Here is a 25507-nt window from a genome sequence, read left to right as displayed (position 1 = left end):
TTTGTCACGCTGTGGGAGGGAGGAACGTTCCACATTACCCGGGGCACTGTGGAGGTGCACAGAGATTGTGCCCGACCTGTGCCTTCCCCAGCTTCAGCACCTCCCTCTCTTTGCCTTTCCATATTTAGAGGGATGTGTGTCCTGTGTTGTCTCTAAGGGGACGGCCATGATAAATGGTGGAAAGAGGGCCTTTGGGCATCAGCCCAGCTTGGCTCTTGGACTGGCCTTGCCCTGGTGGAGCTCCCTCCAGGGGAGGGGGCCACACTGGGCTTCAGATCCTGCCGGGGGAGGCTCAGGGAGGGATTCCTGGTGGAGAGGGTGGGTCAGCTGAGACCTCAAAGAGTTTGGGTCAGGGAAGCTACATTCAGGTGACACATGAGGAGTGGAGGGCAGGCCTCAGCCCAGGGATGAGTGGGGACAGGGCACTCACGGTCCTTGAGCCCCAGCAGGTGTTTGGACTCTGTCTGAGCTCAGTGGGGAGAGGAGGAGCCTGTGACTGTGTGGAGGAGGGGCTGGCAGGACACCCGGGGTACAGGGGACCTGCAGGAGGCTGGAGAAGGATGTCAGGGGAGGGGGCATGAGCACTCTGGTTTTCTTTGGCTCCCTGCACCCCATTGCTGGGACTGAGGGGCAAGGGGTCCTTGTAGAGTTCTTGGCCTCCCCACTCAGGATATCTGTGGTCCCTGCCTGGCAGTCTAAGGCACTGTGAAGCCTCCTCCCTTCTTAATGGCTGAGGGATCTGAGTCCAGAAGGGGGAAGCCAAGGTGGCGAGGCTCAAGGTGGGGCCTAAGGGGTTTCAGGCTTCATACCTGAGTTCACCCAGGCAAGGGGTGGGGATGCTGGGGAGAGGGCTTACCGAGGACTTTCTAGACAAAGGCCTGGTAGGTCCAGTCCAGGCCTAGCCCAGGACAGACAGGCCTCTGCCAGGGAGTAGAGTGGAAACCAGCCCGGGGCTTGGCAGCTGCCAGATGTGCTGGGTGGGGGCTGGTGCTTGGGAGCCAGGTAAAGGTGGGGCCGGGGAGAAGGGCCTCAGGGTTGCCATAGACAGCCACGGGGACAGAGGGCAGGTGGACTTGAGTTTAAATTCAGGCGTGTTTCACCACTGGGGCCCTGGCAGGCTCTGTCCCTTCCCTGGTGGGGACATACCCTCATGCAGCCACATGGTCAGAGGGTGGGGTGGGGGCATCCGGAACCGCCGAGGGCTGCAGCTGGAACGCTGAGGTTGAGGGATGGAGACAGCAGCCAGCCTGGGTCTGGAGTTGCCTCCCTTCCCTGGAGTGAGGGCAAGACTCTGGGCTGAGCCTGTCCTCCTCCACTGGCCCCACCTCACAAAGTGGCTTTTGAATAGCATAGAAGAGGCAGTTGCTGAGCTGGGCCTCTCCCACTTGTGGTCTGCGGAGTAAACATTTGCCTGTCCGGGGGTGGCAGCTATGGTGGCTTCACCTGGGGCTTGGTAAGAAGTTGCTCAAATGGGAGAGGAGGTGAGCAGGGCCAAGACAAGTGTCCTGTCAGGAAGAGGAACACGGCTTCTCTGGAGGACCTGAACTTGACCCAGGCTCTGCTGTGTGACCCTGGCCAAGTTTCTTGTCTTCTCTGAGCCTCAGTCTCATATTCATTATTATTTTTGAAACAACAGCTTTATTGATATATAACTCACATACAGCTTGGCCATCTAAAGTGTTTAATTCAGTGGTTTTTAGTACGTTTACATAGTTGTAAAACCATCACCAGTTTTAGAACATTTTTATCACCCCAGAAAGAAACGCTGTACCCATCAACAGTCACTCCCTGTTTCTCCCTGACCCCTGCAGGCATAGGCAATCACTCACCTATCTTCTGTCTCTGGATTTGCCTGTCCCGGACATTTCATATAAATGGGATAATATAATATATAGTCTTTTGTGATCAGCTTCTTTCACTTAACATAACGGTTTCAAGGTTTATCCACATCGTAGTATCAGTATTAGTTTATTTATTTATTTTTGAGACTGAGTTTTGCTCTCGTTGCCCAGGCTGAAGTGCAATGGCACAATCTTGGCTCACCGCAACCTCAGCCTCCCGGGTTCAAGCGATTCTCCTACCTCAGCCTCCCAAATAGCACGTGCCACCACGCCCGGCTAATTTTGTATTTTTAGTAGAGACGAGATTTCACTGTGTTGCCAATGATGGTCTCGAACTCCTGACCTCAGGTGATCCACCCACCTTGGCCTCCCAAAGTGCTAGGATTACAGGTGTGAGCCACCGCGCCTGGCCTCAGCATTAGGTTTTTTTTTTTTTTTGAATAATATTCCATAGTATGGACATACCACCTTTTATTCACTCATCAACTAATGGATATTTGGGTGGTTTCAACCTTTTGCTTCTTATGAATAATGCTAGGTGTGTGGATATATATTTTCATTTTTCTTGAATATATACCCCAGGAGTAGAATTACTGAGTCATATGGAAACTCCATTTAACATTTTGAGAGACTGCCAGCCTCTTTCCTAAAGCGGCTGTGCTGTTTTACATTCCCACTGGTGGTGTGTGAGGGTTCCGATTTCCCCACGTCCTCGCCAACGCTTGTGATTATCTGACTTTTTGATCACATTCATTCTTGCATCCATTCATCCCTCAAGTATTTATAGAACATCTATATTCAACAAGGCAGAAGGCCCACTGCAGAGCTGGGAAGGGAGTTTATCCCTTGAAGCGTTGTTTAGAAGATTCCATGGCATAATATCTAGAACAACCCCCTCCCCGCCCCGCCAGGCCCAGCACATGGTAGATGCTAAGAGACGGGAGACAGTGAAGGAGAGGAGCTGGGGTGGCCAGGAATCATGGGGCCCCCTGGGAATGGAGGAGGAGGATAGAATCTGTGTGTGCCGACCACTTATTGTGTGTGGGAACTGGTGTCCAGTGCTCATGACCTCAAGCCATATCACTGTTCCATTTGCAGTTGGCAGAACTGAGGCTCAGGCCAAGCAGCTTGTCCTGGGTCACTAGGCTGAGAAGTAGTCAGTCTACTGACTCCTGTTTGCTGGGTTCTTTACAACTATGGGCTAAGAGCCTTGCTTGGATCATCTTATTTAATCCTGCCAATCCCTGAGATCAGGACTATTATGCCCATTTAGTAGGTGAAGAAACTGAGGCTTAGAGAGGTAGACTTCCTTGCCCAGAGTTGTGTAGCTGCTGAAGTTTAGTCCTGGGATTTGGAGCCATGTAGCCTAGCTTCAGAGTCCCTGCTGTATCTCCCAGGCCTCTGGAGGTGAGGGTCAGGGCTTGGACGTGTCTACTCCCTCTCTCCCTCCCTCCCTTCCCCACCCCACTGTGTCCCACAGAGCCTCATCTTGGGTTGGAGACAGTCCTAGGGACAAGTGTGGCCCTAGGCTGGCTTTTGAGGGCCCTGCCAGCCCTTCTTCCCGGAGTTTTGTCTGATGCCTTGCCCCATGCCTCAGTTTCCCATCTGGATGATGGTGGTGGTGACTCCTAAGGCTGCTGTGGCTCAGACCATCTGAGTCTGGCTTGTTCTGTCTTTGAAGAGGAGCAACCAAGAAGCCAGCGGGGCTGCTCCAGGCTGGGGGTGGGGAGTGGCATCTCCACTGTGTGTGAGTTTGGGCTGGTTATAAATAACCCAGCAAACAGGAGGGTGCGGGGAACCACAGCCCGCCTCCTCAGGAGGAGAGACCTGGACACACATGCACACTTACAGACAGGGCCGTTTCAGTTACGTGTGTGTGTGTGTGTGTGTGTTGTGTGTGCCCGGGGTGTGTGCTCGGCATGTGTGTGGGGAGGGCTTTGGGGAGCCCTCAGAGCTGTGCAGGCTCCTGGGACAGCTGGAAGGGCTGGGCTCACTTGGGCGCTGACTCCAGCAGGGTCTCTTCAGTTCCCTGGAGGAGGCTGGGGTCAGCCCAGCAGAGCTCGAAGGCTGGTGAGGTCCCTAGAGCCCCCTCACCTGGCTTCAAGTGGTTCCAAGGTCAGGCTGAGTGAGGATCCTTCTGCTCTTAGGGGCCTTCCATGTGCTCTCCCAGCCCCTTCCCACTGCCGCGTCCCACCCTGCCTGCTCTCCCCTTTCCTGCTCCAGTCCTGAACCCCATCCTGACTCTCCAGCTGAGCTCATTGACCTCTAGCAAGCTGCCTGGGCTTTCTGCATCTGTGGAGTAAGGAGGCCCATTTCACCTGGCTCCTGAGAAGGTAGAGTCCAGTGAATGAGGGGCCTGGTGCTTAGTGTGTGCTTGGTGAAGGCTGCCTTCCTCCAGGCCCTGGCCTGGTTGAGAAATGTCCAGAATGTAGGCTCCACTGGAAGCCCACTGATCTGCATATTTGCATATAATTTACATAAGCATTTTATGACAAAATATGCTGGAATCAGTGTCAGTTTCTCTTCCCTCCTCCCAGCTCATTTGGAGTCCTTCTGACTGGATTTTAGAGGGACCAGAGAGGACTCTTGTCCATCCCCTGTTTTACACACAGAGACTGAGGCCAGAGAAGAGCAGGGCCCGGCTCAGGATTCCATAGTGATTAGGAGCAGGAGGCAGGTGATGCGGACCTCTGGGAGGGGTCCAACCCACAGGGTTCACTGAACAAAGATTGGTGGAGGCTGGCTGCGTTCCAGAAGGAGTCTGAGCCCTGGGGTTAGAGAAATGACCACACAGACCCAGTCATTGCCGCCAGGAGCAATTGGAGAGGGAGGCAGACACATTCCTGTGAAGCCCCGAAACAAATCAGCTGGCCCATTTCAGGCAGTGGTGAGTGACTGAGGACTAGCCATGGTTTTGCAGGCTGGCTGGGCATGTGGGGAGGTCATTTGGGTGGATTTGGTGGTCAGGGAGGTGAGCTTTGGGTGGGGACACAGTGTCATGCCTCAGTGCCTACTAACTGCCTATTCAGCACGAGGCACATGACAGCTGGTATTTCCGTGTGTTGGAGTCATTATTCCCATTTCATAGGAGGACAGAGTGAGGCCCAGCGAGGTGAAGGGCTGTGACCAGGTAACCGGCTTGGGAGTGGGAAGCCAGGGCGGGAACACCTAACTCCACACTGGGTTGTTCCCTGGAGACTCATGGGCCCAGGAGTGGGCAGCCAGCCCTTGCCATGTTTGCTGGCAGGGACAGTCATGGAGTCTGGAGATGGACTCCTGGAGGCACCTGCTGGTGAGTCATGGTGGGGGAGGGCGGTGCCTACCTGAGCGGGGCCACCTGTCATGTGAGCGTGTCTTGTCCTCCATTTCTGCTTACTCCCAGGCTTTCAGGCTGTCTCTGTGCTGGGAGCTGGGTGGGAGGTGGTGCTGCTGTCTGACATTTGCCCTGCTTTTGAGAACCTTCTGGCAGGGGCAACTGATTAGGGCTAGGAGCAGGTCTGCAATCCAAAGAGAATGGTCTTCAGGGTTCAGCTAATCTTGGATTCAAATCCTGGCCCATTGCTGTGTGACTTTGGGCTAGTTGCTTCACCTCTCTGAACTTTGATTTACCCGTCTGTGAAACGGGAATGACAATCCCTTTCTGGTACAGTGTTTGAGGAGAGAAATGAGGCAATGTGAGTATAAGGAGCCTGGCACTTAGTGAGGGCTCCCTCTGTGGGGGCTGTGATCATTTTTGTAAGGGATGGAATGTCCTAGACTTCTCCAGAAAAGTACTCAGTGGAAGGAGTCATGAATCACAAACTGGGGTTCCCTGCATGCATTCTCGGGTTCTGGAGTTCACTGAACACAGGATTTAGACTCAGCGAGGCCAGAATTCAAATCCTATGTGACCCCACTGGTGGCTTAACAGCCTCAGTCTCCTCATCTATAAATGGGCACGACAATATCTGCTTCCCAGGGTGGCCAAGTGGGTTCACTGAGATCTGGTGGGAGGGGCCGTTGGAGTGATGGGAGCATGGTTGGAGGGCCTTCTCCCTTAGTGAATGACAACATAGTGGAGGCACTGAGTCCCCAAGAAAGGACTTTCTAATTTCGTCCAGGGAGGTGGTTGGCGTGCATATGTGACATTCAAGCAGGCCCATAAAGGAGGCATTGTGTGAGCTGAGCCAGCTTCTTGAGGACACACCCAGTGCCTAGGAGAGTGCTTGGCACACAGTAGGTGCTCAATCACCATTGCTTGTACTGATTAACCAGCCGAGTAGGTCCTGGCCAGGCAGAGATGGTGGGGAAAGGCACTGCAGGAAGCAGACAGGCCTGAAGGAGCCCATGTTCCCAGAGCCATAAATGGTTTTGTGTGGGAGGAGCATGGGGGTGGGCAGCTGGGAGCGGGTATGGGGGTGGCTGCTGGGTCTGGAAACGGGGCCTCAGTGGGTGGTCCTGCTCTCAGGCACGAACTTGGGGACAGGCATCAATGAGCAGTGTGAGTCAGTGTGGCCGAGAGTGATGCGGGAGGCAGGTGGCTGGGATTGATGGGGCGGTGATAGAGGCGTCCCGGCCCTGGGCTGAGGAGGGAGCCTGGCTTTCCCAGGCTTGCGTTGTCAGCTTCTGTCCAGGCACAGGGGACAGCGTGGGCTGCTGTAGGGCAGCCAGCTTGCACCTCACAGAGACTGGTCAGGCTGGCTGAGCCAGGAATGGGGCTGATGGGAGGACGCAGGCGGGTGGGTGTCTGGGCACCAATAACCAGGCGGGCTGATGCCAGGGGAGGGAGCCAGGTCCTGCCGAGCCAGCCTGCCTGTGGTGAGGCTCGGTCAGGCCGCTGGGCCCCGCCAGCTCCCTCAGAGCCTTTTGTGTTCATTTCCTTTCCACCCCACTTTCAGTTTCCTCGCGAGGTTCCTCACCAACAGTCTCAATGGGGTCTCCGCGGAACCAGGGGACCCGGGAGTTTCACAGACCAGAGAACGCCATGGATGGAGACTCAGGGAGAACGTGCCCTCTCTAATAACCAAAGTGCTGTGGGATTATCTTAGAAATGCAGACAATCCTGAAAGGTCCCGAGAAGAAATTAAAGCTGCCTGTAATCCCACCACCCAGAGAGAGCCTTAGGGAACCTTTAGTTATAATGCAGCATTTAGAAATTCACTTTGGTAGTGAGTTCATTAAAACGGGATCGAGTTCTACATATTTTTTGTAACCTATTTTTTAAACATAATGATGATACCCATATTAATAGCCAGCATTTACTGAGCAATTTGTTAATGTGTGAACATGCCCAGCCTCCTTCTGTAAACCCCACGAGGCGAGTACTCTTATCTTTGTTTTCCCAGTTAAAGCAGCCTGAGAGAGTTAAACATCTGCCCCAGGTCACATAGGAATTGAGAGAGCCAAATGCATGTTCTTATCAACAGCTGTCCTGTCCGGCCTTCCGATGATCAATGTGTACATTTTCCCACATCCTTCAATATTCCTTGAAACAAGTAAAAAAGAAAAAGCCTTCTGTCTGACATTTATGTCTTTTAATAACCAATTTGATGGTGTAGATTTGTGAGAACTCAATTGTTGATAGCTGCATAATATTCCATGCCGTGGTTGTGTCTCATTTATTTAACTCATCCCCTGTTGTTGGGTATGTGGGTTATTTCCATTTTTCCCCTGCCATAAAGGACATTGTCCTGGATCACCGTGACCTAAGGACTGAATTTGTGGGAGCCCAGAGTGTCAGAATCAGAAAGACCCTTAGGCCACCAAGCTGGGTTTTTCATTTTGCAAACGGGGCAAAGGAAAGGCAGAGAAGCGGGAAGAGGATTTGCTCACAGTGTTGGAGGCTGTGGGCGCCTGACCCAGAGATGCTGCCTGCTCTCCTGTTGGGGTTGGGGTGGGGATGTGGGTGGGGGCAGGTGCCATCGTGGGAAAAAAGGGATCCTGGCGGTGGGGGTGGGGGGATGGTGAGAACACAGGGCTGGATGGAGGACTGGCTGCAGGTGACAGGGGAGATACAGGCTTGGGGTAGAGAGGGCTCTGCTGCCAGAATGTCTTTGCAGAGGAGTTGGCTGGGATGGGACAGGCCCAAAGGGAATGTTTCTTGCCCTCTGAGCTGCCTCGTAGGTGCACAGGGGTGGGGATAAGTTCAGTTGGTGAGAGGCTTGAGTGTGTAAGAGCTGGGGCTAGTAGGAGGGTGTGTGTCTGGGCTTGGTGGATTTATGAGGGAGTCCATGGTGTTCAGCTCAGTCTTCTCTGGCCTCCCCATTCTGCCCCTGCCTAGGCCTCTGCTCTCTGGACTTGGGCTCTGCGGCCGCTTCCCCAGCAGGTGCAGTCCTCGTGCCCCTCATCTCCAGCCACAGCGGGTGTGGGGCTGCTGGCTTCCTGGCCAGGGCAGCTGTGTCCGGGCGGGGGTGGGCACTGAGGCGTCCCCCTCCTGGTCCAGGCTCCCCATTGTGCAGCCCCCTTGGCTGTCTTGCCGCCCGGAGCCTGGCCCCGGCCCACATTCCTGCGGTGACGCTCTGGGTCTCCGGGGTGGATCTGGTGAGCGTGAGGGGCACTGAGTTCTCACAGGACTGAGGGCTTTTTGGGGACGGAGGCTGCAGGGATCCAGAGGGCCGTGCTGAGACGCCCTCCCTCCCTGCTTCAAGGAGCTGGTCATTAAGTCGCTGTGTGTCTTTGGCCAAATCACTTTCCCTCTCTGAATGCTATGTGGCAGACTAACTCCGCCTCTCTCTTCTCAGCGGATGTGGTAAGCAAGGCTTTCACCTCTCTGTGCCTCAGTTTCCACATCGGTAAGAGGGCAGAGTTAAAATCTTTGATCCCTCAAGTTGCAGTCTGAGGTGGGAAATGCAGGCCGTGGGAATACAGACAAAGCCTTATGCAGCTCCGACTGTGTGCATGCATGATCTCACGTGATTCTCACAACTACTCTACGAAGTATTCATTATTGACCTCATTTAACCAGGCAGGCTCAGAGAGGTTAAGTAACAAATACAAAGTCACCCAGCGAGAAAGCAGAGCTGGATTTGAGTCCAAGACTGTCAGAACCTAAAGGTGGGTCCTCAACTCTTACTCATGTCACCTCCGGTCACCGGGAGAGTGGGGCCTGAGTCTGGCTAATTAGGGGAAGGAAGCTCGGGCAGAACTAATTACACTTGATTTTATTCTTGGCTTTTGCAACACGATTAGCACTGCACAGGGGTGCCGGGCTCCTGGCCTCCAGCCAGCTGACCTAATTTGTGTGCCTGTGTCTGTTAACTTGCCCTTTCTCCCCCCTCATCCAGCCTCTCTCTTTTTGCCTGTCTGCATACTCCCCTGCTGTGTGGCCTTGACAATGCCACTTAACCTCTCTGGGCATTCATCGTCTCATCTACTGCATGGGTGTAGTCACCCTCATGCGGAGGTTGAGGCTTACATGAGATAAAGACTTGGAAATAATAATAGAAATTTTAACATAAACTAACAGTCATCACAGCTACATTGATTGATTCATTTTTTGCTTGGCATTGGGTAAATAATAATAGAAATTTTAACATAAACTAACAGTCATCACAGCTACATTGATTGATTCATTTTTTGCTTGGCATTGGGTCCTGCGCTCAGCCCCTTCCCACAGCAATCTTATGAGCTGCACAGTCTTATCATCTCCATTTTACAGATGAGAAAACTGAGTGCCGAGATTAAGTGGTTTGCCTGACAGCCAATGGGTAGGAAAAAGGGGGGCTGGTTCCTTCTGCTTTGCCTTGGTGCTGACCTGTTTCTCTAGGAAGGCTCATGGTGGGGTGGGGGCTGGGCACGAGAGACCCCAGACTCTGGAGTGGGCTCTGAGGGAGGATGGGGAGGGAGGGAGGCGCTGGCCTTCCTGAACATGTCCCCTGCACTCAGGGTGAGTGATGAGCGGGAGGGCAGAGGTAGCCGTGGGAGTGAGGAGACTTAGCTGACATCCAGCTCATTTAGACCCTCACCCGTCACAGCCCTGACCGGGTGCTCCTCAGAGGGAGGGAGCTGAGCAACCTGGGAGGTGACACCTCCTTGCCCCTGGCCCAGGGGAGCCTCCCCAGCAGCCGCGCTAAAACTCTAGGAGAGGATCGGAGTGGTGTGGAGTGAGGGGGCCTGTGGGTCACTGCTGGGCCTGGTCTGGTCCCTTCTGGGCTGGGGGCCTGAGGTGCCTCTGTGGAGTGAGGCTGTGGGTTATTTCAAAAGGGTGTGGTGACAAGGGGACCATGAGGAGAAATGGAAGTGGGGCGTCAGTCCATTAGGAAGGTTGCCACGTTTCATCCCGACGTGTGTGTGCACTTGTGTGTACCTGGGAGGAAAGTGCATGTGTGCACATGTGTGTGTGGGAGGAACTGGATGCAGGCATTGTGGGCCTGTTTATGGCGTGTGAGACGGGATATAGTCGGCTGGGGCGGCTTCAGGGAGGGACAATAGACCGTGCACGTGTGGAGCAGGGCGTTGGGAGCACTCCGTGTGTTGGGTCCTGTGCTCAGCCCCTTCTCCCAGCAATACTATGAGCTGCACGGTCTTATCACCGTCATGTGCTGGCGCGTGGGTGTGGATGTTGTGCGGGTGTGGACGGCTGTAGGCGTTGCTGAGCTGATGTCGTGCAGGGGTGAGGGGCAGCTGCAGGGCACAGATGTATGAATTCAGCCCTGGATGAGCAGTGGGTCAGAGCGTGGCCCAGGAATGTCCAGGACAAAGGTTTCAGAGGCAGAGGACCCGTGCTCACGTTTGGATTCTAACCCCTGCCTCAGTTCCTGCATCTGTGGAACGGGGATGATACAACCCCGGGCAGTTGTGATGCTTAAAGGAGGCTGCGCAGGTGATGTGCTCCTAGCGCCTGGCCTGGGGCAGGCCGTCAGCAGCAGTGGGCAGAGGTCTCTAGAGGGCCTTGGGAATGCTCAGCAGCTCTCCTGGGACCCGATGCTCAGGCCTTCAGGTGCCGTTGGGGGAGCCACCGCTGGGTGTCCCCTCTCGAGATTGGTGGTGGCCAGAAGCCGAAGGTTCCACGCTTCCGCCGGGCACACTCACTGTGTGTGGAGGGTGTGTGGGTTGCAGCCTAGAGGGAAGGTCGTACCCAAGTTGTGAGGCTCAAGTCTGAGTCAAAGGATGCACCTGCCAGGGGCGATACCTAGGAGTGATGTGTGTTTAGGGAACATACGTGTTCATGGCGGTGGGTCTGTGTTGTGGACTTTGGTGAGGTGAGTGTGGTGCGTGGGGTCAGGAGAGTTTGCTGAGGTTTGTCGGGGCATCCATGGGGTATGTGGTGAGGAGAGGGGAGTGTGTGTGTGTCTGTGAGTACCCTGGGGGCAGATGTGTGTGCAGCTAGAGGTGAGGTAGATGGGTGTGTGCTGGTGTGGATCAGGCTGAATTGCCTATAGACTGTGGTGAGTATACAGATTGCGGTGGGTAAACATTATACTTAATTGTGTGTGTGTGTGTGTGTGTGTGTGTGTGTGTATCTGTCGGGGTGCATGGTACGTGCATGACGATGTTGGGCTGTCGTGTATGTGTGTGTGTGTGCACGCGTGTGCTCAGGGTTTTGGAGGCCTCCTGTCAGGCATGGGGGGGGGAGTTGTGTTTACCTGGAGGGGGCACAGTGAGGGTCAAGGAGAGGCTGGCAGGGTCCTGGGGCTTTTGGATTCAGTTCTCCTTTAAGGGAATGGCATAGATAATGATGCTCATTATGCATTGATTATGCAAATGCAGAGGTCGTTTGGGGGTCAAAGGCTGCTTGTCACCCTCCTCCTCAGGCATTCCGTGACTCCTAAGGCTTTCGCTGCTGCCTCCCAGGCTCCATTCCCCACCCCTTGCTTCTCTGTCCCCACTGGGAGTCGCAGCTACCAGCACCCCTCAGTAGTGTTCCTGCGAGGGCCTCACGGACTCCCGGCGCCCATGCCTGCAGGTCTCAGGTGTCCCCACATTAAGTTCCTGCTGAGCATCCCAGGGGGGCTCAGGGGTGACTGGGTTATTCCTCCCCCTGCCCGCCCTGCAACCTGCTTGCTGTTCGGAAAGAATGTGCTCTTGGACGCAGGTTTGGAAAATCACTGAGGTGGCCCCTTCCCCAGCCTTGCCTCATCAGCATGAGGCTAAATTAGGATGTGCGAGTTCTCCCCCTCTGCCTCCCACCCTTGCCTTCTCTCCCTCTTTGGTATCCGCCAGCCCCCCCTCCCTGTCTCTGCCCCCTCTGCCCCCGGCCTCCCTCTGTCCTCATCTCTCTGTCCCTGTCTCTGTCTCCGCCTCCCCCGTCCTTGTCATCCTCTTAGTTCCCCCATGATCTCTCTCTCTCCTGCACCCCCCATCTCTGTGGGGAGCTGCAGCTCCTGGTCCTTAGCATAGAGAAGATGGTCGTCATGGTAACGGTTGTCATGTCGATGGCTACTGAGCTGGGGATGAATAGTATCTAGGTGAGCGCTACCTGAGTGGAGGCTGATGGGTTTGCAGGAGGCTCGATGCTTGTCTCTGATCAGAGCTGCACGGCAGGCCCTGCTCCCCCTGCCCCATGCATGTCGCTGTTTGTACCCACAGGCGTGCCGACACGATGAGCCTCTGTGGCTGCCTTTAGGTGAGCATGTGTCAGTGTGTGTCTTTGCACGTGCTGTGTCTCTGGGGTGTGTCATTTCAAGGGTCTGTGTAGCTTAGGGGCAGGTCTTTGGGTTTGTGCAGGCTTTTCTTGGAGCAGGAAGTTAGGGGCTAAGTGGCACTGGTCACCGAGGAATTTTGGGGACTCCCTTGTTTTGGCACCCTCATTTACCTCAGTTTGGGGCTTCCGGAGACCACAGACCCCTTAGAATCCCTCCTCCCAGCTTAAGGCCTCCCAGCCCCTGCCCAGCCTGCCTGGAAGGATAGAAAAATAGTGAAGACAGCCCCAGGCAGGGGCAGGAGCCGGAGCTGGGTCCCTGCTCGGTCCCTATTCTTCTGAGTGACTCAGGCTGCATGCCAGAGAGCTGGAGGGAGCAGGGACTCGAGGTTGGTTTGCTCAGGTTGTGGAGGGGAGTGGTATGGGGAGGCTCTAGCTCCTCTACCCTGGGCATTTGTCTTTTTGGGAAGAGGGGAGCTGGGGGAAAGTTGGGCCCTACTGCTCGGAGCTCCTGGAATGTCTAAAAAGGAGGAAGACCCAGCAATTCATCACAGGAGCAATTACACTAATTGTTCCACTCCATGACTCACTGGTAGAAAGTAAATACTGATTAATTCATTACTTCGAGACTATGTGTGTGTGTGCATTTGGTGAGGGGCACCTCCTGGCTGCCTGCCCTGGCTGGGCTGGGCAGGGCTCTGGAGCAGGTGGTTGAGACTGGGGATATGAAGACAGGATTGAGATCCCCACTCTGGCTCTGTATCAACTCCAGAAGCCGGTGGGGGGGGGCGGGCGTCAGTGTTGGGGTGAGAGGCGGGTCCCCAAATGCAGTGCGGGTTCAGCCCCTCCCCTGCTCACACACACCCCAGGGTTTCCCACAGCCAGTCCAACATTGCAGATGCTTAGAGATCACCTCAGACCTACTCAACCACTGAGTTGAGTTTTCACAATATTCTGATATGCAGTCAGGATGAAAAATGACCAGTTTCCAAGAGAAAGTCATCAGCCAGACACTGAAAGCCTTCTGGGATGGGGCCCCAGGTGACCTGCCCCTGCCCCACCCCTGCCCTGTGAATTATTCACACACATGCACTTTCCTTCCGGGTACACACAAGATCTCTGTCACCCACGTGGATGTCACTCAGCCCACAAGGGCACCTGCCACCCCTCTCGGCACACCCAGGCTGCCAGTCTCAGGTGTTGAGCCCTGTGTCCGCCTCTGCCTTCCCCAGGCCCAGCGCTGGCGCAGTGAGAACTTTGAGAGGCCCGTGGACCTGGAGGGCTCTGGGGACGATGACTCCTTTCCCGATGATGAACTGGATGACCTCTACTCGGGGTCGGGCTCGGGCTGTAAGTACCCCCTCCCTACCCCTGCCTGGGGGCAGTGACCAGTCTGCATCCAGAGCCTACTCTGAGGAGCCCACAGGGGCTTGCCTCAGTGAGGCGGGGGCACACTACTGTATGGGTCAGGCAAGTTCTGGGGCAGGATCCCCAGAACAAGAAGGGCAGAACGTCCTCCTGGGGATAGAAGAAGGCCTGGGAGGACCTCAGGGCCCTGGCCACCCAGCTATCCAGGGGCTCCTGTCTGCGTCTCTGTGTGTGCTGCATGGCTCTCTCTGCAGACCTTGCTTGGTTCAGGTGGTCCCCTCAGGTCCAATAAGCTGCGAGGTTAGGGCAGTGACGGCACAGGGCGGGCAGGTGCTTCAAGTGGTGCCAGGGACGGCCCTGCCCTGGGGAAGAGGAGCCAGGCCAGGTGGGTCTAGCAGAGTCTCGGGAGGGAAGGGCGCTGGGAGCCCCACTCTGCCACATAGCAACTGTGTGCCCCTCAGTGCTCCCCTCCCTGAGTCCCTGGATTCTCACCTGTGGATGGTGAGAAACACACTTTCCTCTCAGTGCCTCTAGAAGGGTTTGGGATAGGAAGTTGGGATCTGGCATAGAGGAGAAGCTCTCAAAACGGTAGCAAAAAGAAGGCAGCTGAGATTGGGCCCAGTGAGGGCATGGACTGGCATCTGATGAGATGGTACAGGAACTGCATGCCACAAAGCTGGCTCCCCATAGCCCTCGCCCCTGGTCTCCCCTCCTCAGCCCAGTCCTTTGAGCCTCTTCCAAGTTAATCTTTGTAAAACACATTTCTGTTGGGTCACATCTCTACCCGCAAAGCTCCCCAGCTGCCCTCCCTCCTGCCTGCTTCAGAGCCCAGGAGCTGGCTGTGGCTTCTCTCTCCCCCAGTCCCCACCCTTCTTGTCTCATTTCCTCTCAGGTTCCTTCGCTGTCCTGGCTTTGCGTCAGCCAGATTGCCCAAGCAGTTCCCTTGTAGCAAGGGCTTGTTCTCCCTCTTACCCTCTGCCCGTGCCTCTGGGGGAAGCCCTTAGTGTACCACCCCTTCCTTGAGCTCATGGTAGGGGTGCCTTTGGGGTGTGACTCTTCCCAGAATGCCACTCCTGTGCTCCCCTGCAAGCCCCAGCAAGATTTGCAGCCAGTAGCGCTTCAGTTGCTCTGCCTAGATTCAACTTCACAGAAGTGTAGGCTGGGTGAGCAGGAATAGTCAAGGAGGGCTTCCTGGAAGAGGTGGCCTCCAGAAGAATATTTGACTTGGTAGAGAAAAGTTGGGGAACATCAGCAACTGGCTACCTCTGGCCAGGCAGTGCCTTCCTCCTTTCTCTCATCTTTTCTGGGAAAATTGGGCAAAGAGATGGGATTGGGAGCCCTAATCTTGATGGCCATTGCTTACCTGGGATCCTCATGCCCCTCACAACCACCCAGCTCCCTAGCTGTCTCCCTCTCCCCCACCCCCTCAGACTTCGAGCAGGAGTCGGGCATTGAGACAGCCATGCGCTTCAGCCCAGATGTGGCCCTGGCGGTGTCCACCACACCTGCAGTGCTGCCCACCACGAGCATCCAGCCCGTGGGCACACCATTCGAAGAGCTCCCCTCTGAGCGCCCCACCCCGGAGCCAGCCACCAGTCCCCTAGTGGCGACAGAAGTCCCAGAAGAGCCCAGCCAGAGAGCCACCACCGTCTCCACCACCATGGCTACCACTGCAGCCACAACCACAGGGGCCCTGACTGTGGCCACAGTGCCTGCCACAGTGGCCACCGCTGCCCCCAGCACCCCTGCAGCACCCCCTGTTACGGCCACCACTGCTGTTGTAAGGACCACCGGCGTACGGAGGCTTCTGCCTCTTCCACTGACCACAGCAGCCACGGCACGGGCCACTACCCCCGAGGCGCCCTCTCCCCCCACCACGGTGGCTGTCTTGGACACCGAGGCACCAACACCCAGGCTGGTCAGCACAGCTACCTCCCGGCCAAGAGCCCTTCCCAGGCCAGCCACCACCCAGGAACCTGACAGCCCCGAGAGGAGCACCCTGCCCCTGGGGACCACTGCCCCTGGACCAACGGAGGTGGCTCAGGTGAGGGTGTTGGGAAGGGACAGGGAGGAGGGCAGGGGGGTGGGTCAGGGGAGGGATGAGGAGGATGGAGCTGGGCAGGACTGAGGACCAGGAGGCTGTAGAGATGAGCCAGACAAGGTGGGGGCGAGGGGCAGGACCGACGGACAGATCAAATCGGGAGGGAAGAGGGACGGAGGTGGTTGGATCCTAATGGGACAGGACATTGGTGGGGAAGGAATTGGGTGAGTGTGTGCAGTGGTGACAGGGAGGGCCGGGCTGTGTGTTCTGGTGGGGAGCATTAACTCAGCGGTCTGGCAGCTGGATTTGAAACCTGCTGCCACTTCCTAGTCATGAGACCTCAGGCTGGTCCCTGATCCTTTCTATACCTCTGCTTCCTCATCTATGGAAAGGAGAAAACAAGAGAATGTGTATCATTTCATTGTGAGCATGAAATTGCTTGACATATCCACAGTGCTTCTGACATATCTAGCAGCCCTGGTGATGGTAGACCCACTAGGTTCTCAGCTGCCGTCATCGTCACGGTTGTTATTATCATTGGTCTGAGGGTGGTTGAAGCCGGGTATGTGAGAATGCACCACTCGCCTGGCGGAGGGCTGCCTGGGTGTGGCTCAGTGCTCAGCCCACCCCTCGCTCGGGCTGTTAGCCTCAGCCCTCACGCCCACCCCTCGGGCAGCACTGTGGTCATCTCATTTTACAGATGAGGCACCTGCTGGTGTACAGGGAGGGGAAGCCACTTCCCAAGGCTCCACAGCTAGTGGTGACAGTCAGGATTTGAACCCAGGCATTCGGCACCAGAGCCTGGCAGTCTCGCAGGGCCAGGGCTCCATGTGTGTCGTTTGGGATATGATGGATGGGGTGAGGGATTGATGGGAAGGGGTTGAAGATGGTAGGAGTGCCAGGGATGGATGGATGAATCCCAAGGACATGAGAGAGGTGGCCTGGTCCCTGCTGGGTGCACTGAGTCAGATGGAAAGGCAGTAACACGGCCTGGGTGCCAGAGCTCTCTGCAGCTGGCCTCACCGAGGGGGGCCCTTGGGCCATGGAGCTGCCTTGGGGTCAGTGTCGGTCCCTCGGACTCTCCACCCAGCCCAGCAGGATGCAGGCCCTTCCCTTGCCTCCTCATGCAGCTGGGAAAGCCTGGTGTTTTCACACAGACTTGGCCAAGCAGGAAGGGGAAACAGTGACGTGGCACGGTGCTCAGGAGAAGGCGCACGGAGCCCAGGTTGTGGGAGTAGCCACTGTGCACGCTGTGGACACTGGGGCACGGCTGCAGCCTCTTTTCAGCCTGGACACCAGATCCACCCTTTCCATGCCCACCTGTGAAGTAGCCACGCCCCTGCTCCATTGGCTCCCACAGCCCCCACTTTGGTCTCATGATTCCCAGCTCTGATCCTGCCTCCGTGTGGTGGGACCCCACGAGATTGGCAGTCGCTGAGCTGGTTTCCTGGACACCTGCCCCTGAGGCCATCATACTCTGCAGGTTGTGGTCTTAGACTGGCCTCCAGGCTACAGGACGTGCCCCTGCCTCAGGCGTGGACCAGGACCAGGCCCAAGTTGATAGCAGCTGCACCCAGCAGTTCCCAGACAGCTTCTCGGCGGGAATCCCCCGAGGATTGTTACTAAGGCAGCTGGAGGGGACATGATGGGGACAGGATGTGGCCGAGCAAGAACAGAGGCAGTGTGGTAGTGGTTAGAAACACAGACTCTGGGGGCAGACAGATCGGAATTTTAGTCTGTCCCCCACTTACTAGCTGTGTGTCCTTGGGCAGGTCATTTATGCTCTGAGCCAACTTCCTGCTCTGTAAACTTGGGGCGTTGTTACCCTCCTTCATGGGGATGCTGTGTAGCACAGGCCTGGCATGCAGCGAGTGCTAAGTGTTAGCCCCCAGGGCAGTAGGATGGTGGTGGGGGGTTATGCATGCAAGTGTGGTTGCCCTGTGGCAGGGGGTGCTGCGGCCTGACTCCTGGGCTCATGCCACCCTCTCTGCAGACCCCAACTCTGGAGACCTTCCTGACCACAATCCGGGATGAGCCAGAGGTGCCGGTGAGTTGGGGGCCCAGCGGAGACTTTGAGCTACCAGAAGAAGAGACCACACAACCAGACACAGCCAATGAGGTGGTAGCTGTGGGAGGGGCTGCGGCCAAGCCGTCACCTCCACCTGGGACACTGCCTAAGGGTGCCCGCCCGGGCCCTGGCCTCCTGGACAATGCCATCGACTCGGGCAGCTCAGCTGCTCAGCTGCCTCAGAAGAGTATCCTGGAGCGGAAGGAGGTGCTCGTAGGTGAGGCTTGGGGTCTGGGCCAAGGGGAGCCTGGGAGGATCCCAGAGTGAGGCAGCTAGCAGGGCCTCAGTTTGCCTCTAGGAACCCAGACGGGAGATCAGGGCGTGGTTCCCTAGGAGCCAATAGGAAGGAAAGCTGGGCACTCGACCCCCCAGGACCTGCCTTCTGGCTCCTCCCCTGACTTTCCGCCTTCCCAGTATCCAACCTGACTTCAGGTCCATCTCTAGGTCTTTCCTCAGTGCTCTCTGACCCCTGTGTGGACTGTGACTTTGATCCCCGCTTTCCTGGGCTGCACTGGCTGAGCCCTTGGGACCTTACTTCCTAGATGCTAATCTCTGACCCATCCTTCAGTTTGACCTTCCCCAATTTTTGACCCCAGTCCCTGTGGACCTGCCCTGGCTGCATCTAGGGAGTCTCTGGACTCCTGGTCCAAATCCTGGCTTTGCACTCAGGCAAGGTACTTCACCTCTCCAGCCTTCCTTCCCTTCATCTGTAGAATGCGGATAGTCGTTTTGCCCTTCATCCGTTCTAAGAGGCACATCTGTTCACATGTTAACTCTTCTGTAATTGGGGTATATCATATTTAGTTAGCAAACGGCATTTTAAATTTGATGATCTCAAATGACCCCTTCCTGATAGGCCTGGTGTGAGGGTTCAGTGGGTTAGTTGTTAGGTGATGAGAATGCAGCCACAGAAGTCCTGTAAATGGTGGCCAGTGCTGGCGGTAGTAGTATTGACTCCATCTTCACTCCAACTCAGATCCAGGACTCCCAGCCCTCTCCTCACCCTGGCCCCCATCCCTGAGGACCCTCTGCCCTGGTTCTATCTACCCTGCCTTTGGGCCTTGACCTCTGCCCTCTTCCTCCACAGCTGTGATTGTGGGCGGGGTGGTGGGCGCCCTCTTTGCCGCCTTCTTGGTCACACTGCTCATCTATCGCATGAAGAAAAAGGATGAGGGCAGCTACACGCTGGAAGAACCCAAGCAGGCGAGCGTCACATACCAGAAGCCTGACAAGCAGGAGGAGTTCTATGCCTAGTGGAGCCACAGTACCTCCCTGCAGCCTCAACACCGCCCTGCCGTCCAGTCCCCAGCTTGGCCCCAAAAGTCCAAGCCTGGGACTGGGCCTGGAGCCTGGCCCCAGTTCTTCTCTGCCCTCCCTCCCAAGGCCTGCCCAGGCTGCCAGCCTCACACAGATCTTCCCCGAGGAAAAGGGGCTGCTGCCATCACTCCAGACTGTGCCCTTACAAGCTCAACTCTTGTTCCCCTCATCCCTGCCACCAGTCTGGGGCTTCAGGACCTCGTGTCAGATGGATGGGAGGAAGGAAGCTCCTGATTGACTGGTGGAAAAAAGGATGGGGCTCGAGATGGGCCTGAGCCCCAGCTTGGCCCCACAGGGCTCACTGAGATCTCCTTTTTGGGGCAGAAAGGGACTCAGGCTGGTTTCCAGGACAAACATTTGTTTGTCCCTGAAATCATCTAGACACTGCAACCTCTTGCATCTATCCCATGGCCTCTCTCTGCCTGGGTGAGAGGGGGTCCCATGTCACCAGCCTGTTTTGTCCCATCTTTCTGGGGTTGCTGTCTCTTCTCTTGCCTGCCAAGTACACATGCACCCCAGACTTCATTTCTTTCTGCATCTTCCCCTAAGGAACAGCTTCCTGAGAGTGCTGGGGCAGCCACTGGTGAGAAGAGGCTGCTCTGATGTCTCTCCCATGAGGGGACTCTGCACAGACACCACTGCCCACACTGTCACACATATTTTCATGCAGTCACACACCAGACAAAAGCATGCAATGACAAAACCAGACACAATCCTGACTGCCCAGCCAATCAAGACATGTCACAGAACACACACATCCCTCCAAGAATGTTATCCTCTTGCATCATTTACACACCCCCAGACACTAGTACAATGCACATCACTAGTCATGGTCCCGTGACAGTGACAGTGTGGCCTCCTCCTGCCCCCAGTACACCCACACTCTGGTACCACACACACTGTCTCCTGCTTTCAGGCTCACTGGGGGCGGGTGGAATTGAGCCAGAACAATCAGCCCATATTGGGTCCCCTGGAGTTGTCCCATCATACTCAGTCCCATGCCATGGTGCCCACACCAACCATGTGGCCACCAACCCCAGCCGGTGTCAGACACAATCCCATGTGGATGCACAATCTCACGCCACATGACCTGCTCTCAGTGCTGGAGGGAAACAGGCCCTTGCCTTTCCTGGAAAAAGTGTGGGGCCACAGCCCTTTCAGGGCATTGCATGCAGGCGGGCCTGGCCTCACCCCTACCTGCTTCCTCCCCACTGCAGCTGGCAAAGAGGGAGGTTTGGGGTCAGCCCTGCCACTGGCTGGGAGCCTGGGGGCTCCTCTAAGGCTGAGGAAGGAAATTTGACCCCAGGCTGTGAGGGGCTCTTGGGTCTCCCAGGATGGAAGACCCAGGGCAGGGAGGGGGCGTGTGGATGGGCTCCTTCATTTCCCTGTGACCCCTTCCTGCTCTGAGCTAGGGGGCTGACTCTGCCTCCCAGGACACAAGTCTCCAAAGTGCCTGTGAGGGCGGGCCCTTCGCATCCTCTGCCCTCTGCCTGGCCAGGCCAGCCTCAGCCCACCTGCCCAGGGGCCCTCCCTGTGGACATCCCCTTACCTATTTGGCCAAACAGTTCTGGCTGCAGCTTCAGGGGCCATGGCTGGAAGCAGCCCCTGCAGATGCCCCAGGCCAAGGGCAGGGTCTGAGGGATGAGACCAGGTAACAGTGGGGGAGGTGTTACCTCCTTTGTTACCTAGCAAGTAGGGCTATTTCCATCTGTATTTTAAGTGTGGGGTCACAGATCTTTGGGGGAGGGTGTGCTTGGCAGGGGGCCTCCTGGAGCCAAAGGGATAGATGTGAGTTATGATTGGCTGGCACTCACACCCCCACCCCTCACCCACAACCCAGATTCAAGCCAGGAAGCAGGTTGTATTTCAGGGCCCTTTTCAAGATGCCCTGGCAGCAGATTTCTGCAGGGTGAGGGGTAGCAGAGTGTAGGCAGTGAGGGTGAGGTTCTAGGGGCTGTCCCACAGCCTGTCCGTTCCAGGCTGGACTCCATCTTCAAGTCCCAAAACCCTCCTTCGCAGGGCCCAGAGGCTTGTGAGGAAGCCAGGTGGACCCAGCCTTAGTGGGCATGGGGGGCCCCTGAGATCTAGAGGAGGTGGGTTGGCCTCAGTCATCTTTGGAGCAGAAGGGCTGGGTCCTAGGAGCAGAGACCACAAGGCTGTCTCCGTACCCTCCTCCCTGGGGTGCTGCTGTCTTGGGGACTACAGCTCTGGTGAGACGGCCTGGGCAGGCCGAGGCTGAGAAACCAGGGAGGAGAGAGGAGAAAGGGCTTGGGCCTCCAGTCCCAGAAGATGCTGGTCCCTGGGCGGGAGACTCAGCAGGGAAGGCAGCTTCTGTGCAGGGCTGGAGCCTGTGGTGGGGGCGGCCCCAGTCGGCCTGGTTCCTCACATTCCCAGGGGTTGGCTTCTGATTTGGGGCTTGAGCCCCTGGCACTGGCCTCTCTTCTCTGTGTCCTTAGCATTTGAGAGAAGAGGCCAGGGGCCTTGTTCATGGAGCCCCGGACCCAAGGCAGATGTCCAGGCTTCATCCTTGTGAGCTTGAAGAGTCTGACCAGCCCAAATCTGCCCTGGCCAGCCTGACTGAGGCAAGGCAGTCTGAGAGAGAGTTCAGTGAGGACAAGCTGGGGCTCTCCGAGGTGCAATGTGGGTGCAGGGCCCTCATGTGCCCCTGCCCCCACCTGTGATAGGGTGTCCTGAGGGGCTTTGGCATTTGCTGGAAGCACAGCGAGTTCCAAATGAGAGGGGGCTTGTGTGGCTTGAGAGCCTCTGGGGCCCTGGCTGCCAGAGCATGAGGTAGGCCGGGACCTTGAGAGCCCAGGCCCTGTCTCCAGGAGGCCAGATGGGGGTCTTGCCTGAAAATCTGGTCCCCTTGATCTCTGGAGGTATGTGGGTGGCAGCCAGGGCTGGGCAGGGCTTAGGCTGTGTGGGCCAGACCCCCCTGGGGTTGGCAAACCTTCCTGTCAGGCCTCCAGGTGGGGGCCATTGGACGCAGGGAGCAGACCCTCAGCCTCACGGGGCAGGAGTGGCTGCCTCCCCGGTTCTCTGGATTTCTTCTTCCAATAACTGCAGCCCTGGACTTGCCTCCTCCGGCCTCCTGCCTGTAAATAGAGGCCCACAAACTGTACAGATTTACAGAGGCATCAAGACTGGCCCCGGGAGTCGCCACTGAGGGCCGCTGGCCCCAGCATCCCCCAGGTGCCTGCCTGGCACCGCAGTGCCCCTGGCCTCAGTGTGGCGAATGCATGTAAATACTTTTCGTAGGCGGCGTGGCTCCAGGGAGCCCCCTGAAGACAGTGTCCCTCCCTCCGGTGAGTCCTCTCCTGTACAGAACTGGCCTGGGGTGTGTGCGGGTCTGCCGTCCCCTCCCCCAGGCCTTCCCTGTCCCCTCTCTCCTCTGTAACCTGTTTATTAACCGTACCTGTCCTGAGTTCATGGCCAAAACTTTAAATAAGGAAAAGCAAAAGAAAAAAATGACAGTGGAAAAAAGAGACCAGGGCGCCTGCCCCGCCGCGGGTACTCACCTGAACCAGCCTTGTGAAGGAACTGGCTTTATTTGTTTTTGTTTTTTTGTTTTTTTAACACTTCCCGTGCTGTGCCCATTTATAAGAGGAAATAAAATTAAGCTGAAATAATGTGCCGTGTCCAGAGTATGAGATAAATATGCTCATTTGGGGAGGGCAGCCCGTGGCCGCACCCTGGGCCCCAGCCATCTTCCCCCATCGAAGAAATTGAGAACCAAGCACAGAAAATTGACTAACAGCTTCTCGTGGGAACCATTATGGTAAAAGCTGCTGTTGGTTCAGAGTGTCCAGGAAACCACGGAGCTGCTGCGGTGAGGCTGGGGTGGGGCTGTGGTTGGGAGGGGCCAGGCAGTGGTGAGAGGGGCCTGTGGTTCACCCCCAGGGGAAGAACTCTGGCTTTAGGCCACAAATAAAAAATCTCAGGACCACAGGATACCAGAATCAGAGTAGCCAAGACAGAGCCCCAAGGCCCAGGACCTCACTGTGGAACCTCAGACAGCTTGACACCTCAGTGCCTCAGTCTGCACAGCTGTAAAGTGGGGTGAAGGGGCCAGATGCCACTGGGAGGTCCTCATAGAGGAATGAGCCAGTGAGACACCTGCTATGATGTGGGGGGTTGGTTTACCTAGATTCAAAGCCAAGCATGCGTGGCTGTTTGTGTAGGGAGCTTCAGAAGGCAATGCCCCGTCTTCTGAGTGCTGTCAGCCTCCTACCCTTCTCCCCCTCTCTCGAGTTCTAGTGATGTGATTTTATTTTCAGCTTGGAGGAGTGGAAAGAGCACGGTCTTGAAGTCAAGCAGACCCTTTGCTCTACCTCTCTGAGCCTTGGTTTCCTTGAAGGCAAATGGGGACAATAAGGTTGGTATTTGGAGGCACGAAGCATGGCAAATATGCCCACTGCAGCTGGATTTATATTCTTCTCTTTGCAGCACCTATCTCATACCAGGCAAACCTTTATCCGAATCCTAGCTCTGTCAGTGACTAGCTATGTGACCTTGGGTAAGTGATTCAAACTCAGTGCTCAGTTTCCTCACCTGTAAAATGGGGGCAATTCTAGTACTGGCCTCATATGCATAGTGCTTGGAACCGTGGCAGGCATAGAGTAGGTGCTGTACAAATGTGGGCAATTATTACTACTGTTGTTTCTATCATTATTACTGTTATTCTTATTTGCAGGGCCCAGCACAGTGCCTATTGATTGAATCAGTGACACTGAGCTTGGGTAGCAATCACACTATCAGGGTTAGCTCTAGTGTGAACTATGACTTAGGCTTAGGCTTGTTACAGCGAAGGGCAGAGCCTGGAAACCATGCATTTGGGTGCAGATGGGCTGGGCGCTGCTGGGAGTTGGAACATTTCCCTCTGGGCCCCCTCACCCAAGATATGAGCAAGAAAACCAAGAGGGAAGGAGGAAGAATAGCTGATTGTTTCCTGCAGCCCAAGAGTCACAGCCACCCGGCCCAAGCTGCCCTGAGAACAGAGTGTGCTCAGCCTCCAGGGCCACCCACCCTGCCTCTGCTGGCCTGAGGCGGGGCTCAGGACCGACGAGGATCCAGGTTTATCACCACCAGATAACCAGTAGGGATGAGAGAGGGCAGACAGCTAAAGGAATGGGGTGAGGCACTATGCCAGGTACTGCGTATTATGTTAGCTCATTTAAGCCCCAGGTCTGGGCTCCTGGCCTGTTTTTGCAAGTGAAGCAACTGAGGCTCAAACAGCAGAATCCCAAAGCCCTAGAGCAATTGGAAGGTGCAGCGGGATTCTGCTGTCTCCTCCATTCCGTGAGCCAGCTGTGAGGATGGGCAGGTTACCAAGCTTCTCTGAACCTCAACTATATCATCAGAACAACAGGAGCGCTTGGTGTTACTGAAAGGCTCTCATGATGCGTTAACACATGACAGTTGTGGGGTGCCTTCCAATTATCATTATTCATTCACAGATACCATTTAATTTTTGGGGACAATTTTTACCCCTATTTTATCACAAACAATATGTTTATGATAAATACATTAGCCCTATCAGCAAAATCCACACTGTGAGGCACTCTATAGGAAAAATGATCCAGTTTTTTCAACAAATAAATTATAAAGAAGACAAAAAAAGAGAGATGGAGAATTTATAGATAAGCTTAAATGACATGTTAACTAATCAATATGGGAACCTGATTCAGATTCTGATTCAAACAAATTATATTTTTTAAATGCCCCAGTTGGCTGGGCGCGGTGGGTCACACCTGTAATCCCAGCACTTTGGGAGGTCGAGGCAGGCCAATCACCTGAAGTTGGGAGTTTGAGACCAGCCTGACCAACATGGAGAAATTCGTCTCTACTAAAAATACAAAAGTAAAAAAAAAAAAAAAAAAAAAAAAAAGTAGCCTGGTGTGGTGGCGCACGCCTATAATCCCAACTACTCAGGAGGCTGAGGCAGGAGAATTGCTTGAACTCAGGAGGCAGAGGTTGCAGTGAGCTGAGATCGTGCCATTTTACTCCAGCCTGGGCAACAAGAGTGAAACTCTGTCTCAAAAATCAATAAAATAAAATGCCACAGTTATGACCTCGGAAGAATTTGCCCTGGCTAATGGTGAATGATACCTGTATGCCCCCAAACCCATGCCCATTCCTTACAGCATGCCGGTAAGACTCTTTTCAATATTTCCAGCAAGACAAGATAAAGGTCTAGACTTGGCTCTGGCCAAGTGGAGGCAAGTGGAAATTGAACACTGAGTGAATGAGTAAAAACTGTATATATATGTATATATACACACACATACACATATATATGTATATACAGACTGAAA

At 55.4% G+C, this 25507-nt stretch overlaps 1 protein-coding gene across 2 annotated transcripts in view; it reads left to right on the top strand.

Annotated features, from left to right (window-relative positions):
* SDC3 (syndecan 3) overlaps positions 1–22822 on the top strand; it is a 37583-nt gene extending 14761 nt beyond the window's left edge. The window contains exons 1-5 of one of the 2 annotated variants that reach the window (XM_012440098.3): positions 4254–4728; positions 13632–13749; positions 15198–15811; positions 17802–18093; positions 18964–22822. In XM_012440098.3, coding sequence (XP_012295521.1) covers positions 4624–4728; positions 13632–13749; positions 15198–15811; positions 17802–18093; positions 18964–19130 — 1296 coding nt within the window. In that variant the 5' untranslated portion in view covers positions 4254–4623 and the 3' untranslated portion in view covers positions 19131–22822. Of the gene's footprint in view, positions 1–4253; positions 4729–13631; positions 13750–15197; positions 15812–17801; positions 18094–18963 lie in introns of those variants that run through there. The other variant, XM_021668299.2, reaches the window with a different exon arrangement.
* The last annotated feature ends 2685 nt before the right edge of the window (positions 22823–25507 follow it).

This window comes from Aotus nancymaae, unplaced genomic scaffold (assembly GCF_030222135.1).
Source record: "Aotus nancymaae isolate 86718 unplaced genomic scaffold, 86718_ANA_hifiasm-v0.15.2.pri h1tg000053l, whole genome shotgun sequence".
In the NCBI taxonomy this organism is placed as follows: domain Eukaryota; kingdom Metazoa; phylum Chordata; class Mammalia; order Primates; family Aotidae; genus Aotus; species Aotus nancymaae.
Note: the sequence above shows the minus strand (reverse complement) of the source record. Positions and strands in the feature narration are given on the sequence as shown.